This window comes from Panthera onca, chromosome A2 (assembly GCF_046562875.1).
Source record: "Panthera onca isolate mPanOnc1 chromosome A2, mPanOnc1 haplotype 2, whole genome shotgun sequence".
Lineage (NCBI taxonomy): Eukaryota > Metazoa > Chordata > Mammalia > Carnivora > Felidae > Panthera > Panthera onca.
Genome location: NC_138340.1, coordinates 134,971,657 through 134,991,846, shown reverse-complemented (window position 1 = coordinate 134,991,846; position 20,190 = coordinate 134,971,657). Strand labels below are relative to the sequence as shown.

Sequence of the window (20,190 nt, the reverse complement as noted above, 5' to 3'; positions counted from 1 at the left end):
AGTCACAGAGACCCCGCCCCGCCCCTCAACGCCGGGGGCTCAAATTCGGACCCCCAAGGGCGCAGCCCGGACAGTCGAGCCCCCGGGTCCCGGCTCGGCTCCTGCTGAGGGCCTTCAGAGCTGGGCACCCCCGGCAGCACCCCCACGGAGGCGCCCTCCGCCGGCCGAGTGCCGGCGCCTGGGGAGAGACGCCCGGCGCGACTACACTTCGGGTGTTCGGCACCCTTGGCAGAGAGAGGCAGTGAGGAAAGGCACGGTCTAACTCTGAGGGGAACCTCGGGGTCCGCGCGCAGACACCCGAGGGGGCGTCCGCGGGAACGCCCTTGCTCCCGACTCCCATCCTCTGTCGCCTGCAGACGAGCACCCGGCAGGGCGGCCGGATCAGGTCGCGGTGCCGACGCCGCCTGCCGGGCCCGCCTCGCGGCGTGTGCGCGGCGCGGCTCCACCTCCGCGGGGCCGGGAAGGCCGCCGGCCGCCCCCTCACGCTCCTCGGACCCCGCCGCCGGGCCCGGCCACCTGAGGCGCCGCGTCCTCGGCGGGTGGCGGCGGGCGTCCGGTGCGCGGGCCCCGGCGCGTCCCCGAGCGCGCGCCCGGCCTCCCGCCCCCGCCAGCCGCGGCCCCGCGCGAGTTGCACTAACTTTCCGGGGCGGGGGAGGGGCGAGCGCCGCGGGCCCGACTGCCCCGGCCTTACCTGTGCTCAAGTTGTCGTTGATTTTCAAGGGCACACGCAGGATGTAGACCAGGAAGAGCACGATGAAGAACCACACGGTCCAGAGATAAGTCCAAGACCAAACTATGCAGGACTTGAGCTGCTCCAGAAAGCCCGTGCCCGCTTCAGCCATTTTTCAGCGCTGCTCTCTGCTGCCGCGGCTCTCGGTGTCTGCCGGGATGATTCACCGGCCCGGAGGCGCCGCTCGCGCCGCCGCCGCTGCCGCCGCCGCCGCCGCCGTGGCCCGGCGCCCCCGGAGCCCGCCCGCCGCCCGGGACGCGGGCGCGGCGGGAAATCGCGCGGGCCACGGACGCGCCTACCTTTCCTTTTCCAGCCTTATTGCTAACTCTCTGAAGGCCCCTACATGTGGCTTTCGTGGAGGGATCACGTGGCCCCTGCCCCCTCACGTTCTGATGCCATTTATATTTATTGTGCTAATATTTAGAAAGACAGGCCAACTGGGGCGCGGAGGGGAACTCTTAATAATGATAACTCACATATGTTGAGGGTTTACTATATGACAGGCACTGTTCCAAGCTCTGTAGGATCTCATTTAACCCCTTCAACAGTCCCCATTCTGTAGACAGGGAAACCGAGGCACAAAGCGATCTCGATCTAGTAGTTTACCCTAAACTCGAGCCAAAATTAAGTTGCAGTGTGATGAATGCCACACATCGACCCATAGAGGTCTTAAAGTCTACACTCCACTCCTTGTTTTCAAAATTCAGACTCAGAGGAATGAATAAACTCAGGGCAGTTGGGAAAAGATAGATGTGCTCCCGTCACTGGTTAGTAGGCTGGAAAATAAATCACGCTGTTAAGCAAGATTTCCGTTGCACACGCTATTTACCTTTGTTTTGTCTTCCTTGGAGCAGCACAGGGGTTTTCCAAAGAAATCTTAACAAGAAGAATGTTTATCCTCTAATTGGGGGGGGAGGGGGGGGGAGGTTCACAGTTCAAACAACTCTCAGCCTGTTTTTAATATAAACAATTTTCTGGGATAATTTTGGCTTGTTCTAAATGGGCTAGTTTGAGTAAGATTATTATAAATGTTTTTGTCTGGACTGAATAAAATGTTGCCTTTACCAAATGAAAGTTGAAAGTCTATTTCTGTCCATAAATAATTTCAGTTTCTGTGCATTAGATAGTAATAGAGTAATTGCAGGTTATCCAATCTACAGCCAAGACATGTTTAGAATTCTGAGTATTCAGCAGAATATTTTATGATAAATTTTGCTTTGCCTAGTTGTAGTTTTCTCTATAATAAAACAAGCTTCTTTAACTTCTTGCATACAGGATGTATTTATGGCATAATACATAATAGAACTACTCTCACATTTTCACTAATTCCAGTAGAAATAAGCAACATGAGTACATGAACCACCTATTTTATGTTATGAGAAGTAACCACCAGATTCTCTACAGAATTGCCTACTTGCTTTAAATGAGCGTCCTGGGGCCTTGCTTTTTGCTGTCAGTGAACCTCAAGGAAAGGATATAAATATGACTCAGATGAGCCACAGTTTTCTGATGAGCCACAGTTTTCTGATTATCTACTAGGCCCTCCTGAAGGATCAGCCTGTCTTATTCATTATTGCCTCTCCCTAGTGTTCAGCCAGGAATGGGGGTTGGAGTTGGAGACATGTCTTTGTGCTTGGACACAAGAGTAAGACAGCACGATCCCTTGGGAAGTGTGGCTGCTTCAGTGTGGCTGAAATGCAGGCTCTCCATGGAACGGTGTAGAGAGAGAAAGTTGAAGAAGATCTGATTTTGCAGAGCCTTGTAGAAACACAAAGGTGTTTACTGTCATTTGGCATCACACACACCCACAAATCCAAATGATCAATTCAGAGATGTATGTAGGTGTACATTAAAGAACTATTTAAGACAGCAGAATTGACAGGCCTTGGTGACTGGTAGGATAGGCAGGATAACAATAAAGGTAAAGGGTGGCTCTTTTGAGCAGAACCATTCACGAAATAACAACAACCCAGATGTGTCTAGCCTCCTCTTGACTATCTCCCAGTGGAATGGCTCACAGTCACCCCAAGCTTATCACATCCAAACTCACCTCCAACTGCTCCTCCTTCTAGAGTTTTGTCACAGAATGAGCACCACCCTTCCAGCTCCCCAATTCAGAAATTTGAGGATCACCCCCAACCCCAGAAGGCACGGGAGTCCCTCTCACCTCCTTTCCTCTCCACATTTAATTGGGCATCAAGGGCTGTCCCCGATCTGTCACTTCTCTCTATTCCCCCGCAATAGCCTTTAGTCTCATAACCTGATCATCCCTCACAGAGAAAAATGTGTGGGCTTCCTGCCACTGGTTTCTCCACAAGCAACACTAGCACCACCATCACAACCACCACCGCCATGCCTCATCCCGGCTCATTCCGCCTCCTTCCACACTTCTCAGCCAGAGTTACCTTTAAAAGTACAATTCTGAAAACTCATTCCCTGCTTAAAATGCTTCATGGCCCTATCTACTCCACTCCTACTCCTACTCCAATGCCCACCTCAAGGATAAAATCTAGATGGCACTCAAGGTTTGCAGGGCACTCCTCCCAACCTACACAGTCTCATCTCCCATCCTGGGCACACACTCTTCATACCACCAAAGTTTTGGCATACACGCTCTTCTCTTTCATGCCTTTCAACCTCCTGCTCCACAGGACCAGCTTGTAGTATACTTTTCTGTGATGTTCTTCCCACCAACCTTCTTTCCTGCCCAAACTGCCTGATGACAGCTTATTTAGAGATGCACTTAAAATATCACCTCCTTTGTGACACCAGCTCCCTCCTGCCTCCTAGAGTTCACTGTCTCTTTCCTGAGATGCAACACCAGGAAGCTTACAATTGGAGCCAGACAATGATGGGCTCTATTCTTGGTCCTGCTATTCACTACCTGGGTGCTCTTTACAGGTCACTGAGTTTCCCTGAGCCAGTTTAGTTTCATCATCTGTTCAATGGATTACACTTGTACCTATTACATGGGGCTTTTGGAAAGGTTTGATGAGATGACTACTGAAAATGCTTAGCACAATGCCTAGTTAGTATCTTTCCTCTCTAGTAATAAATTGAGGCCTCTAATATTAGGTAATATGTTATTATTGTTTATTTTAGTCCTCTTATCTCCTAATACAAATAGCGCTAATGTTTGGCACATAGTACATGGTCAGTAAATGCTTATGAGTGTTGTATAAAGGAATGAAAATCAATCATATGAAAAGAAATTTCAAATCTTATATTTTATAAAGCCACCTGGGTAGCTCAGTCGGTTGAGCAGCCGACTCTTGATGTCGGCTGGGGTCATGATGCTGGTGTTGCGGTATCGGGCCCCACCTCCCTCAGGCTCTGTGCCACGCATGAAGCCTGCTTCAGATTCTCCCTCTGCCCCACTCCCCCACTCGCACCCTTTCTCTCTCTCTCTAAAATTAAAAAAAAAAAAAAGTTAGAATAGTAAATTAAAAAAAAGAATACTAATCTTAGATTTAATTCAGGGGTAAAACTTAAGATTTGGCCTTCCACCAGGTGTAACTACCCATAGTTGTATGATAGGAGTTAAATGACCATTAATTTCTGGGGATTATGTAAAAACAACACACTCCTAAATTCCTCATAAATCAGTTTATACATTTGGTTAAAATGTGTATCTTAGTCTTATAAAATATCTGAGCTGAATAAGAAAAAAGTTCTTTAAAATCATTTCTCTATTGTCTTTTGTTTGTAAGTGGTGTTTACAAGTGTATATGCATATATTGGCTGTTATAGTCTTTAGGTTTATACTTTTTTATAAGTTTAAGAATCTATTTTTGGAAGTGATTTTCAGAGTTCATCTGGGATTACAATGCAAGAAATCACTGTTCTTGATCCAGCAATCCCACTTCTGGGTATTTATTTGAAGAAAATGAAAACACCAATCCAAAGAAACACAAGCACAAAGAAATACAAGAACAATACAATTGTTCATTGCAGCATTATTTACAATAGTCAAGATATGGAAGCAACCTAAGTGTCCATCTATAGATGAATGGATCAAAAAGATGTTCATATATGTAATCCATATATATATATGTATATATCCATGTATACAATGGATATTATTCAGCCATAAAAAAGAATGAAATCTTGCCATTTGCAACAACATGGATGGACCTAGAGGGTATTATGCTAAGTGAAATAATTCAGCAAAAAAAGACAAATACCTAATGATTTCACCCATATGTGGAATCTAAAAAACAAAATAAATGAACAAACAAAACAGAAAGAGACTCATAAATACAGGAAACAACTTGTTGGTTATCAGAGCGGGGAGGGGTTGGAGGTAGATGAAATAGGTGAACAGGTCCAAGAGGTACAAACCTCCAGTTATAAAATAAATAAATCATTGGGATGTAATGTACAGTGTAGGGAATATAGTCAATAATAGCATAATAACTTTGGTGACAGAGGATAACTAGACTTAGTATGGGATCATTTCATAATGTATAAAAATACTGAATCATTATGATGTACACTTGAAACTAATAGGATATTGTATGTCAATATACCTCAGAAATAAACACAAAACAATAAAACAGTTAAAACTTTTTTAAAAAAGAAATAACTGTTCTGACTCCAGTTTCTGGTTAAAATAAACAAAAACTCACCCACGCTCATTGGTTGAATTTATGAATTAGTCAATACCCTATATTCATGAATAACACCCTAACTAACTGGTTACCCTTATTTAGTGACTTCTTTAGAACTGAATAAGTGCAACTCCAATCTAGTTTAGTGTTGAAAACCAGTAGGGCAGACAAATAGGCTTGGAAGGGAATTTTCCATTTCTAACTTCTTCAAGACAACATACTCTCTCATAGAGATATCGAAAGGATGGAATTTTAACTATCCATATATAGTTGGAAAGATGAGTTAGATATCAAAAGACTTAGGGAGAATGACCCCAAGATGTAATATTGTATGTATAAAGAATACATGCACACACATTGTCATCTTACAGTGAAAGACTGACAAATGACTAGGTTTAGAAATTGTATGATTGAGTATAATCATACTTACTTTCGTTCCCCTATTCCTTAAAAAATATATCTTAGTTTCTATATAAAGCCTTTCACAGACATGTCAATACTTAGTGGCATCCCTAATCTGTTTTAAAAAACCAATATTATTTTTAAAAGACAAGGTTTCTTGATACAGAGAATAATCCTGATAGCAAGAATGCAAAATAGAATGATCAGGGCCTTGTAAAAAGAATCTGTTCTCTCTCTCTCTCTCTCTCTCTCTCTCTCACACACACACACACACACACACAAATAAATAAATAAATAAATAAATGAACTTAAAAAAAAAAAAAAGAATCTGAAGGCAACCTAACCCTATCTTCACCCTAAAATCCTGCTCTAGCCAGTGGAGACAGTACTTCATTTTCAAAGAAAAAATAATATTCCTTTGGAAATTTTTACAGTCTTCTTTACACTGCTGAAATACACTCAGGAGAAAAAACTAGAAGATGAGTGAGATTAAAAAGAAAAAATATGAGAGATAGCAGAGAGATCACATATATTCAAAAAAACAAGACCAGAAATATATATTTTAAGAAACCTTCTAAAGTTCTTTCTGATCCTTTGTTTCCTAGGCTAACCAATCATGTGAGGTAACAGTATTACTCACTCTCTTTATTTATTCTATTTATTCCTTACTATTATAATCAATATCTTTACTCTTGGGAAGATAGTCTAAGATGGGCTGGTTTTTCAGTTATAGGTTAAATAGTGTAGAAATGATAATAGTATACTTTCTTTTTATTCTTGATACTCAAACTAAAATTAAAAAAAATAGCACTTTTAATCAAACTAAAAATCCATTGTCCAAAATTTACTGTGTGTGTAAAACACCATCAGTTATCCCAATTTTATTATTTAATTTTAAAACTGCGCATTTTTGGCCCATGACTGGCTAGAATTTCAGGATCCAGAGTCACATCTAGACACCTCTTTGCTAAAAATTATAAGATTTCAATAATACCCAGCACAAGTAATAACCATCATATAAAATAGTTCTGAGTACAAAAATAGTATGCTGTCTACTTACTTGCTATGTGCATAGCATGTTCTTCTGTGATTTTGGCTTCATATTTCAAGTTCATGCACACAAACCTCCAAAGCACCTGACAAATTTAGACATATTAATTAAACAAAGAATCTGTTGCATTGAAAAAAAAAAAATCCAGAAATCAGGTTACACTCATGTTATAGAATTATTGGCAGAATTAAGAAAAATCTAATAGTCATTATATAAGCTTAGTTTTTTCTTTGTTACTGATACAGAGCATTTATTCTCAAATGTCTGAGAATTTGACAATCGAAATGACTGAGAATTAACCATGATGTATTCACTTACATTTTATTGGTTACATTCCATTTTGTTCCCATTTCTAATGTGCAAGACTATACTTAGGCATGCAAATTAAAGTGGAAATTTCACTATCATCTGGTATATTTGGCCCATGTAGAAACTTAATCTAAAAAATGGAAAGAAAAAAAAATCAGATTGTTTTCATCTTAAAGTACATTTCAGGCTAGTGTTAAGTAATGTGCTTGCCCACCCCAGCCAAATTAATTGTATTTCTAATATCAATTCTAATTCCTCTTCTTTATTTTGCCTTGCAAAAATCATTCCAAATTTCCCTTTTATTTTGCATTTCAATGCTATTGCACAGCTGCTAAATTTGGCACCTTATGCACATTTAACTATAATGGATCTTATCTCCTTGTTAATAATGACAGTGAATATGGATTATAATTGAAGCTGTGGCTTCCCTTGAGTCTTTCCTTACTCTAAATTATCTTTATAGTACTATTTTTACAGTACATTTTTTTCCTTTGATCAAAGTTCGTCATTCTACCTGAGAGCTGAAGATGTCCACATACTCAATCAAGCCGATTTGAATTAACTTGTCAAGTCTGATTGAATAAACTGTAGCAAATAACATGCTATGGCCTAGATTTAATTAGCTGCTCTTCTATTTCTTATATGCATTGCATATTTATACACACTTTTATTCCAAAAAAGACACTTAACTTGGACTCCCATATTTAGACATATTTGTCAATGTGTCTAACATATCACTTTATAGATTTGTTCATTGGTCCATGTCTTTTTATTAGATCCCCTCCTGGGTCTGGCACAGGCCTTGTATGCTGAATTGAAATGAAATCACGATGTTAAATCGTGATTTAACACGAATAAGGGAGATAGGGTTGTTTGATTTTTTTTTACCTCTCATAAAGTTGATTTTCTCAATTTATAAAACTGGACACCTATGTGTTTTGCATTACAAGAAAGGAACAATGCATGTAAATGACAGGGGAAAATATTTCAGTTTGAGGAGGCAGCCTCTAACAGACCCATTAACTAGCTTTCCATCACGGAGTATTCTGACAGAGATTCGGCTGACCACTAGCCTCATCTGGAAACTGGAAATAGCAATAGCCTATGTTTGTCATGTAGGAGGGGGGCCTTACAGAAGGTGGGAGGTTGCATGAGGTTTTCTGGGACTTTCCCAGTTTGAAAACTGCAAGTCCCATATCCCGGGAACCCCCTCGGTCCCAGCTGGGCTAAATGACCTCTAACTTTTCTTTCATTTCCTCAGACTTTAAGATACAGGGCTTCTCCCAGGCAAACTGGGAGGTAGGATGCAGTTTGTTTTCCACACTTCCTAGTGGGACTTCTCTCTTCCTCAGCTGTCTAGGGCCTTTACTTCCTCCCCTTGTCGACTCTCAAAATCTGCTCTCGCAACTAACAATTTATTTGTGCATAAACAAAATTTATGTCAGCTCAAAAAGCTACTCTTCCTAGTGCTATTGACACATGCCAGATAGCAAAGCCATAAAAGAAAATAATCTTCTCAAGTGTTTTAAGACATCAGTAAATCTCGGGTGTCAGGGGGCCCTTATTCAACCTTACCATGCTAAGTGTAATTCAATAATACAAGGCAAGAATAGATAGATGAATATATTACATACCTGCAATAAAACAAATCATAGCTAAGAGCATGTAACCATTAAAAAAACAGACAAGCTAAAAAACCTATACTGTTTCTTTTATAACTAATTTACTATTTACTCACCTATTTTATTGTTTATGAGGACTCTAGAAAACAAATGATAGCCATTGGCAAAGGTTTAACAACAATGTATGGGAAAGAAATCTAACTTTGAGAAAACTATTCTTTTTCCCAAAACTTAAGATTGCCATTTAAAAAAATTTTTTAATGTTTATTTTTGACAGAGAGAGAGAGACAGACTGTGACAGGTGGAGGGGCAGAGAGAGAGAGACACAGAATCCGAAGCAGTCTCCAGGGTCTGAGCTATCAGCACAGAGCCTGACTGGGCTTGAACCCACAAACCGGGAGATCATGACCTGAGCCAAAGTTAGACGCTCAACCAACTGAGCCACCCAAGTGCCCCAAGATAGCCATTTTAATCTAGTTCATATAAAGGTCTGAGTTCCAAGAAATTATAGATGGAGAAAATAGAGGTAAGCAAATGAAACTGCAAATTCATATACTAATCAGCTGCCGTGGGATTTGAATCATGAGGTAGTAGAAACAATCTGGAATTTAGTAAATGAATATGTAGGCTTAGAGAAATGGTCTTCTTACTTTGGCTGGCAGAAACACACACACACACACACACACACACACACACACACAGTTAAACTCATTCCCAAAGTGTGTATATCTATTTATTTATACATTACATTTATACATTAATATGTTCCACAATACCAATATACTATGTACACAATAAAAATAAATATTAGGCATTTCAAAGGCGAGTTGAATATAAAAGTTTTAGCATTTCCTGCCTAAACCCTAAAAGATTATCTATGTATTTCTGGACTGACTGTACCCCCTTTATTTTTTTTTATTTGTTTTTTATGTTTGTTTATTTTTGAGAAAGAGAGAGAGGCAGAGTGTGGGCAGGGAGGGGCAGAGAGAGAGGGAGACACAGAATCCGAAGCAGGATCCAGGCTCTGAGCTGTCAGCACAGAGTCCAACCCCGGGCTGGAACTCACCAACTGTGAGATCATGACCTGAGCTGAAGTCAGAGGCTCAACCCACCAAGCCACCCAGGCGCTCCTCTGTACCTGCCTTTAAAGATCAGTGGTTTGGAAATCTATATTGACTACGATTTCATTTTTGCCAAGTTCCCTTGAATCACAAGGTTGCTGCCTATTGCAGCTAATTCTAAAATAAGTTTGAATGGAGACCCCATTTTGCTGGCTCAGCTGAGCCCCCTGAGCAGTACTACTGGCATCCAAGCCTCCTCCTACAGGAGCACAGCGCTTTCAGCGACTTCAGTCAGCGATATATGACTGCGTATGTCCCGACTTTCATAGCGGCTGCAAGTTTCCAGAGTCTCCTTAGTGTGGGTATAAATGGTTGACTAAATCAGGAGTCAGGGAGACTGTATCCTAGCTCTACAAAAGTGTTACCTTTTTAATCTCAGCTCACATTCAGCAGAAATTTTTTTTTTCATACAACAGTTACGATCATGGTAATTGACTTTGGTTTTAGAAGTTTTTTTTTTTTTATTTTTTGGTTTAAATTCCAATTCTTTGAAAGTATAAGAAATCCTCCTTTTTTTTTAATCTCTACCTTTTTCTCAATTTTCCCGAACATATTAATCATAGTTATTTTAAAGCCTACATCTGTTAACTTCAATATTTGGATCACCTATGGATCTATTGCTATTGTTTATTTGTGAGTTTTTTCCTTCCTCTCTTGGCTTTATGTCTAAAGATATGTCTAAGAAATTTTTAAGGAATGTTTAACCTTGATTATAAAAAGAATTATAGAGGCTTCTCCAGATGGCATCTTCTACTAGAGAGGGTTTACCTCTTCCTCTGCTAGAGAGAGTGGATGTGTTAAAAATGAGTTTTTATTTATGGAACTAGTGGCCATCAAGATATGAAATTGGCTAAAATAATTTGAGGATACACTACCCAGGATGTCAAAAAAAAAAAAAAAAAAAAAAAAAGGTGAAAAAAAGTGCAAAAAGCCTGATTCCTAAACAGTTCTGGGACCAGTTAATAACTGGGAGTTTTCTGGCTACCTCATGTCAACTGTATACTTCAATAACTATATGGTTAATTGAATCCTGTTTCTTTCAGGTATATATTTCATATAAAGGTGGTAGAGCACCTAAAATTTCAGAAAGTAAGGACTTCATCCAACTTACAGAACAAATCGTATACTCTTTTAATGTCTGTTTCTAATAAATGCCTGAATGGATGTCAGAATTTGGTCTGACACTTGCTTTCATTTTAAGATACTACCTGGTAGCTAGGATGTTGAGGCTATATGGAGGAGAGAGGAGGAGGCCTATGGCTATATATAAATAGTCATAGCTATTGATATTAACCCCCCAAAAAGAAAAGCAGTGCTTGCATATGATCAAATTGGCTTTGTTCAGTTTGTAACTTGAGCCAAAACAATCCTAATATTTAAAAAATGAAGAAAATTGGATAAAAATAGTGAAGAACCATAACCTGTACACCTTCTGTTAGTTGACGTTTTAGTATATTTGCCCCCTATCTCTTTTTCCATACACAATTTTTACATTGTTTTAATCATTCTCTAAGTTCATTTTTTCAGCCTGCTCTTACATATTATTTTAAAAGACTTGTCCAGGTTAGTATACAGTCTTCAAAAGCACCGTATCTAATGATTGCATGATATTCCAAACAACATAGAATTTTTAAACGATTCCACAATTACACTTACTAAGTTTTTGCTAGCTTAAGTAATTCCATAATGAATATCATTCCATTCATAGCTTTTTATTTTTAAATGTAGGGTTATTTTATTGGGATAGATATGCCCAAGTGGATTCGATGGTCAAAGTCAAGAACATTTTCAAATTCCTTAACATATGCTCCCTCTTTGTTCTTCAAAAGTAATTCTTGAAAACACCACTCATCCTGACTATATAACAAAAACCACAACTTAACGTTATATCATAGTTGAAAATTATTGTGCAACATGCATTGTGAGTTTTACCCTGTGATTAGGCTAAATCAGCTCTGTGGCACATGTAGTCCTGCTGATCAGATTGGTAGTTGCCTACTTTTCATTGTAATTAATTCCCTTTTCCATTCATTTACTCAAAACTTTGCAATAGGCATTTTGGGCAAAAAATGGAGAAATCTGTGTGCTTGATAAGAAGGAAGTATCCATTCTGGGGCGCCTGGATGGCTGAGTCGGTTGAATGTCCAACTTCGGCTCAGTTGTGGTTTGTGGGTTCAAGCCCTATGTCGGGCTCTGTGCTGACAGCTCGAAGCCTGGAGCCTGCTTCAGATTCTGTGTCTCCCTCTCTCTCTCTGCCCCTCCTCCGCTCGTGTTCTGTCCCCCTCTCTCTCAAAAATGAATAAACTTAAAAAAGACTAAAAGAAAAAAAGAGGAAAGTTTCCATCCTAAGTTTCTCATAAACCATAATAGACAATAATTTAATCCCCAGAGAACAACAGCCATCATCTATCAATCTATTAGAAAAATTCGAGGATTTGCAAACTTAAATCGCTCTCCACCTCAGGCAACAATTAACTCTATATCATCAAAATGACATATCCTCCCCCTTAGAAATTATATTTTACTGTCAAGAGTCTTCATCTATTGTTTGGCTCGGAAAGATTCTGTGAAAATTTGCTCTGAGGAGCCACCCTTCACAGAAACAAGTTTTTCTGGTTAAACCCTATCTGTCTTAATTTTCTAGGACTGACGTCACGAGTGACCACGCACTTGGTGGATTACGACAGCACAGATTTATTCTCTCAGAGTTCTGGAGGCCAGAGTGAAATGAAGATGACATAGGGCTGGGCTCCCTCGGGAGGCTCTAGGGGAGAATCGGCCTCGCCTCTTCCAGTCTGGTGCCTCATCCTGGGTTTGTGGTAGCTCACCTCCACTCTCTGCTTCTCTGCTGTGTCCCCTCCTCATTTGTCTGCCAACCACCCCCCCCCCCCCCCCGCCTTTCTCTTATAAAGATACTTGTCATTGGATTTAGGGCCTGCTCAGATAATCCAGGATGATCTCGTTTCAAGATCCTTAACCTAATTACATCCGCGAAGACTGTTTTCCAAATAAATTAATATTCACAGGTCCCAGGGATTGAACGTGGACATATCTCTCCGGGGGAGGGGGGCACCATTCAACCCACTATACCATCCAACCTCCATTTAATGAGCAATACATCACATTCACCTTGTAGACTCTTATTCTCTTTCTGAACCATGAACAACAACATCAAAATGCGGAATCTGTTTATAATAGATATTATTGGTTTAGTCTATGGCTGCTAAAGAAATTAGGTTATTATAACCAAAAAGCAGTTTAGATTTTTTTCTTTGGTTCTTTAAAAAGGTCTTCAGATCTTCAGCAACTGTACCTAGTGCATTTCAAATTAACAGAGAAATATGATGCAATACTATTTACTGTTTAATTATTTTCATTCTATTAATCCTGATATCTCCTTTGAGATTTCTTTTGAAGTATAACTGAGAATTTAAGACTTCAAAAACTCTTTTTTCTTATCTTAAATATAACTTTCCTTGTGGTATTATTTACTTAAGTTAGGAAAACTTTCTTTGTGATAGTACTTAAGTTGCAAAGAAATATGTATGTTTCGGTATGTGTATAAAATTTGAGAATTTTTAAACATCTTATGCATATTTTCATTTTTTTATTTAAAATTTTTTTTTTAACATTTATTCATTTTTGAGAGACAGAGAGAGACAGAGCACAGGTGGGGGTGGGGCAGAGAGGGAGACACAGAATCCGAAGCAGGTTCTGAGCTCTGAGCTGTCAACACATGGCCTGACGTGGGACTCGAACTCACGAACCATGAGATCATGAGCTGAGCTGAGCTGAAGTTGAATGCTCAACCGACTGAGCCACCCACGTGTGCCTCATTTTTTTCTTTATGGATGAGCAAAATAAAACACATTTGAGGTAATTACACATGATCAACTTTGAAATAAAATTGAGAATATCTCACTTTAAAATGCTGCCTTTGGTTTTTATCTCATGTGAAAGGTCCAGGAATTGTTTAAGTAGAACTCTGAAGTTATCCACTGTGTGATTTTGGACATGATACTTTACTTTTACAAATCTCCATTTCTTCATCTGTCCAGTTTGAATAATGCGACACTCACAGGATTAAGTGAGTTTCCCTATGTAAAGCTTCTAGCAGTGGGTGAATGTTCGTTTTTCTCTTCCTTCCTGAAGAGTTGGTTAAATTGGTCATTATTAGTTGACTACTACCTTTCTTTAATAGCTTCTTCCTGCTGTTTTTCATATTTTCACGGTTTCAAATTGTGATTGCCAAGGGCACCAGTAATGCCATTTAGGCTAAAAGTAAACAGCAGAGGGCGCCTCAGCGGCTCAGTCGGTTGTCTGACTCTTGATTTCAGTCATGATCCCAGGGTGGTGGGATTGAGCCCCAAGTCTGGCTCTGCACTGAGTGTGGAGCCTGCTTGGGATTCTCTCTCTCTCTCTCTCTCTCTCTCTCTCTCTCTCTCTCTCTCTTTCTCTCTCTCTCTCTCTCTCTCTGTCCCTCTCTCCCACTTGTGCTCTCTCTCTAAAATAAAAAATAAATAAAAAGGATAAATAGCCCACCCAGTAAGCAAATAGGGGTGTCCACTTGGCTCAGAGCAATGAAGTGATTTCCAGAAGCGATTCCTCTCATCCATGTGAAGCCATCTCTCAGCAAGATAGCTCTTTCTTCCCTCCAATCACTCGTCAGGAAGGCAAACAGGAACTAAGCGATCTCATCTGCAAAGACAAATTCATTGTATATTAGACTATAATGCATTACATAATCCTAAAAGATTAATAATTAGGATGCTGTCATAAAGGGATTATATTCTAAATCTAATAGGAAAGATAACGCAGGTATAAAAGTAACTATAAAAGTATTAGAATAGTATATTTTTCTCCTCTCAGTCTTTATGCTATTGATGTCATATATTTTACTTTATACATGTTATAAGTCTGCTATAACCCTTTATACTACATTGATATTAGTTTTGTTTACACAGTCAGTTATCTTTTAAAGAGATTTAAATAATAAGACAGAACACATTGATCAGTGTAGCTACCCTTTCTGGTGCCCTTTGTACCTTTGTGTAGATCTATATTTTCAATGGTATCATTTTCCTTCTGCCTGAAAAAAGTCCTTTGCCATTTCTTGTAGTGCAGGCTTGCTGGTAATGAATTCCTTCAGCTTTTTATGCCTGAAAAAAAATCTTTTTTTTTTTTTTTTTACTTTCTATAATTTATTTTTTATAATTTACATCCAAGTTAGTTAGCACATGGAGCAACAATGATTTCAAAAGTAGATTCCTTAAGCCCCTTGCCCATTTAGCCCATCCCCCTCCCACAGCCCCTCCAGCAACCCTCTGTTTATTCTTTATATTTAAGTCTCTTATGTTTTGTCCCCATCCCTGTTTTTATATTATTTTTGCTTCCCTCCCCTTATGTTCACCTGTTTTGTATCTTCAAGTCCTCATATGAGTGAAGTCATATGACATTTGTCTTTCTCTGACTAATTTCGCTTAGCATAATACCCTCCAGTTCCATCCACGTAGTTGCAAATGGCAAGATTTCATTCTTTTTAATTGCCGCGTGATACTCTGTTGTATATATATACCATATCTTCTTTATCCATTCATCCATTGATGGATATTTGGGCTCTTTCCATACTTTGGCTATTGTTGATAGTGCTGCTATAAACTTTGGGGTGCATGTGCCCCTTTGAAACAGCACACCTGTATCCCATGAGTAAATGCCTAGTAGTGAAATTGCTGGGTTGTAGGGTAGTTCTATTTTTAGTTTTTTGGGGAACCTCCATACTGTTTTCCAGAGTGGCTGCACCAGCTTGCATTCCCAGAAAAAATTCTTATTTCATCTTCATTTTTGAAAGATGTTTGCACGGGATATAGGATTTTAGGTTGCCAGATTTTTCTTTCGGTGTTTTATTGATGTTTCTCTGCTGACTTCTCATGTCATTTCCAACAAGAAATCTGAAGTCATCCTTATCTTGGTTTAACATTGTTTACGGTTAACATTAAACATTAACACTTAACCTTGTTTTTTTTTTTTCCTTCAGCTGCTTTTAAGACTTTCTCTTTCTCTCTGGTTTTGAACGATTTGGTTATGATCTGTCTTGGTATGATTTTCTTCATGTTTCTTGGGCTTGGGGTTCATTGAGATACTTGGCACCAATGGTTTATTGTTTTCATCAGATTTGGAAAATATCTGATCATTATCTCCTCAGATATTGTTTCTGTTTCCCTCTCTCTTCCTTCCTTTGGCCACTTGAAGTTGTCCCATAGCCTAATGAGGAGGCACTGTTAAATTTTTTCCACTTGAGTTCCAAGTGGAAACCTTTGGATATTTTCTATTGCTAGATCTTCAAAACCACTGATCCTATCCAGTGTATTTTTCACTATAGACATTGTAATTTTCATCTCTAGAAATTTGATTTGGCTCTTTATCAAATCTTCCATGTCTTTAATCTTTGCAGCATGTGGAGTACAGTTATAACAATTGTTTTCAAGTCCTTCTTTGCTCTTCTAACATATGGGTCAGTTTCAGGTCTTCTTTATTGATTGATTTTAATCTTCATTATGGGTCACATTTTTCTGTTTCTCTGCATGCCTGGTAAGTTTTTATAGGATGTCAGAAACAATTTTACCTTATTAGGTGCTGGATATTTTTGCATTCTTGAGCTTTGTTCTTGGATACAGTTAAGCTACCCAAAAACAGTTTAATCCTCCTGGGTCTTGCTTTTAAGATTTGTTAAAAGGGATCAGAGCTGTGCTTAGTTAAGGGCTAATTATTTCCTGCTACTGGGGAAAGGCTCTTCTGAGTAACCTACTCAATGTTCTGTGAATTGTGAGATCTTTCAGTTTGGCTGAGGGGAACAGGTAATATTCTAGCCCCTGTGTAAGCACTGGGTACTTGTTTCTCTAACCCTTAGTTTAGGGTGGTCATCTGTCCAGCACTGAGTAGTTTACTGGTCAGTCCTCTGCTGAATATTGATGGGGGCACTTCTGTACATCTCCAGGATTCTGTCTGTGTAGCTCTGTCTTTCCCAGCGCTCTGTCTCATGAACTTGAGCGGTCTTGATCTCAGACTCTCAGCAATGTCTCATCAGTTTAGGATGTCTGTCAGGCTCTGCCTCAGTCTCCCCTCCATGTACTATGGCCAGAAAACTCTCTGAAGACAGTAGGCTGGGACGATAGTAGGGTTTGTTTCATTTGTTTCTCAACCCTTAGGGTCACTATCCTCCCCTGCCTGATGGCCTGGGTATTGAAAATTGTCCCATATGTTCTGTCCATTTTCTTGTTCAAGTGTGAGAGTGAATAGATTCACAGTCTATTAAAAGTCCTCAGCTCATGCCTGGGGAGGGGGGCTAACCGCCTGCATCTGTGTCTATGTCTGCATTTGCTTGTGCCCCAGCTCCTGGGGGCATTGCATCCAAGGACACCTCGACCTCCTCAACCTCCTTGACCTCCACAGTGGGGTCATCCGGGATGCCTGGGTCTGAAAAGCTAAGCCTGAGCTGTAGTAGCGTCCGAGTGCCTGGCAGCCACCCTCCTGTGCCACCCATGGTTCTGGAGGCACTGCAGGCTGGAGAACAGAGCCAGGGCACCTCGGTAGTGGCCATCAAGGTAATTAAAAAATAATACATACATGTATACATACATACATGCATATACCTAAAATAACTGTAATAAGATTTATAATAAGATGAGTCTTTTAAGAGAAATACAAATCAAGCATTTGAAGGATTCAAAAGAGAGAAACAAGTTTGCAGAAGGCTTTTCTGGAAGGGATAACTCTAGATTAGGGGAGGAGCCAATATGGCAGAGCAGCATGGAAGCTTTTTGTGTCTCTTGTCCCTGAAATGCATCTAGATTGACAACAAACCATCTTGCACACCTAGAAAATTGATCTAAGTTTGAACCACAGAACTTGGCAGGTATGCAGGGCAGAGAGGTGAACTGCACTAGAGAGAAGCCAAGGAGATAGGGAGCTGTTTTTGCTTGTGGAAGGGATATCCCTGGGGTCAGGCCTCTAGGTATGGGTAGAACTTGCATGTGCAGAAAGGGCATACAGGTAGAAGGAAGAGAATGAAGGAAGAGAAATGAAGAGAGGCAATTCAGCAAAGGGATAAGTATGGGAGAAAGTAAGTAAGTCCTACAGTATAGACAGTTTCGTGAAAATGTTTCCAGGAATAATTTTATGTATTTCATAACTTAGAAAGTATTCTTCTTTTATGGTTGGAATGATCTCTTCTTACGCTTTAAACAATGATCCTTTACAGACTGCGGACTCTACACCATGCAATCAAGCTGCCTGGGGCTCTAGTTTTTTCCTTCATTATGAAGGGTTTATTGAGTGCTAGTCAATGTTCCAGGAGCAGGGGCTATATTAGTGAACAAAACAAAGACCTCAGGCCTCGTGGAGCTTACATCAAGGACGGGTGGGCTGCAGAAGGCCGAAAGCAAATGGGGACAATAAACAATAATCATGAGGGGCACCTGGGTGGCTCAGTCGGTTAAGCATCAGACTTTGGCTCAGGTCATGATCTCACGGCTCCTGAGTTGGAGCCTCGCATCAAGCTGTGTGCTGACAGCTCAGAGCCTGGAGCCTGCTTCAGATTCTGTATCCCTCTCTCACTCTGACTCTCCCCTGCTCATGCACTCTCTCTTTCTATCTCTCTCGAATAAATAAACATTAACAAAAATTTAAAAAAAAACACAATAATCATGATACAGAGTCTTTCCACACACCTTAGTCATTAAAAAAAACCAAATGCCCACATTTCTTTCATTCAACTCCATAAGGTTAATGGTTTAACTTGCTGGATGGCAAGCTTCTTGTACATATTCATAAGTGCCCTGGGGGGGGGGGGAGGGGTGGAGAGAGTTGCTTTTAAAAAGTACCTAATAAAAATAAACTACACTTGTAGGCCAAGGTTAGAATTCAAAAAGAGTTTCATGTTTACTGTCGATGAATAGGGCTTTATGAGTGAAAAAAAAAATAGGTTGTGCTAATTGGTAGGTACCCTATGGCTGAAAGAAGAGTGTAGTTCCGTCCTGTATCTTAAACTGTGCTGGCTTCTAACTTGGAAGTTGCTGAACATTTAGTAAGGAGAGACACATGTAGGCATTTTTTTTTTCTTTATGAGCTAATGGAGGTGAATGTGCTCTGTAGACTGTTGAGAACCGTATGAAATTATAGTTTGACATGTTACAGTAAGGACCTGTTCAAGGTCATACAGAGAAAAAGCAGAAAAGCTGTATATTTGTTCACTCATTCATTCACTTATTCATTCACTCATTCATCCAATAAACATTATCAACCCTATCCAATGTCCCAGAACAAGGCATTCATAATCTAAAATAAAAACATAATATGCACAGTCAACTATAAGAGAAGGCATATTACTCTATGTTGCTTAAGAAGAATGTGCAAAAAGGCGGATTCTCTCTGGTGGTCCATTCTACAAATGGTTGTTGAGAACCCTTCTACAGTGGCCCCATTTTAGGAGCTGAGGATTCAGGTTTGTTTTCATTGTGTTCGGTTTATATAATAGCAAATCTAAATAACCAAACAGGGGGTTTCTTTTTCTCACATAAAATGTGATCACAAAATGTCAGCTCTACTCCACACCTGCTGACATGTCTCTTGCTCTCTAAATGCACAGTCTAAACTTCTTTCTTCTTTCCAGCTGCAAAGCTTGGAGCTGAAGCAGCCATTTTGTGGACATGAGAAGACCAAACAATAAAAATACGACATGCTACAAACAGTGGAGGAAAAAAATGAGAAAAGAAAAGAAAAAGATGGAGTCCTTGATGACATCACTGAGTTGCTGAACTAACCCTGGAATCACCTACACCTGGACTTCTTAATTAGCAATAAATGTCTCTCTGGTATAAACCAGGGTTCTTCAAATATTTAAAAAAAAAAAAAACAAATAGTGGGGCGTCTGGGTGACTCAGTCAGTTGAGCGTCCGACTTCGGCTCAGGTCATGATCTCGCGGTCTGTGAGTTCGAGCCCCGCATTGGGCTCTGGGCTGACAGCTCAGAGCCTGGAGCCTGCTTCGGATTCTGTGTCTCCCTCTCTCTCTGCCCCTCCCCCACTCATGCTCTGTCTCTTGCTCTCTGTCAAAAATAAATAAACATTAAAAAAAACAACAACAAATAGTAAATATCTTAGGCTTTCCAGGAAAAGACATAAACTAGAAGGTATTTTACAAGTATATATGAAGAAAGAAAACAAATTTCCACATTTTTTTTGCAGACAAAATACAAAATATAATAAATGAAATAATAATAAATGAAATTCTTTTGGGGGAGGTAGATAACATTTACTTAATTAGGGTTAAAATTAGTCTTCACTGGCATC

At 39.9% G+C, this 20,190-nt stretch overlaps 1 protein-coding gene across 5 annotated transcripts in view; it reads right to left on the bottom strand.

Annotated features, from left to right (window-relative positions):
- ST7 (suppression of tumorigenicity 7) overlaps positions 1–15,117 on the bottom strand; it is a 268,935-nt gene extending 253,818 nt beyond the window's left edge. The window contains exons 1-4 of one of the 5 annotated variants that reach the window (XM_078440197.2): positions 14,891–15,117; positions 14,388–14,543; positions 7,112–7,232; positions 6,803–6,878 (exon numbers count right to left, since the gene is read on the bottom strand). In XM_078440197.2, coding sequence (XP_078296323.1) covers positions 6,803–6,857 — 55 coding nt within the window. In that variant the 5' untranslated portion in view covers positions 6,858–6,878; positions 7,112–7,232; positions 14,388–14,543; positions 14,891–15,117. Of the gene's footprint in view, positions 1–691; positions 1,642–6,802; positions 6,879–7,111; positions 7,233–14,387; positions 14,544–14,890 lie in introns of those variants that run through there. The other 4 variants (XM_078440188.2, XM_078440192.2, XM_078440189.2 and 1 more) reach the window with 4 other exon arrangements.
- Between the last annotated feature and the right edge of the window lie 5,073 nt (positions 15,118–20,190).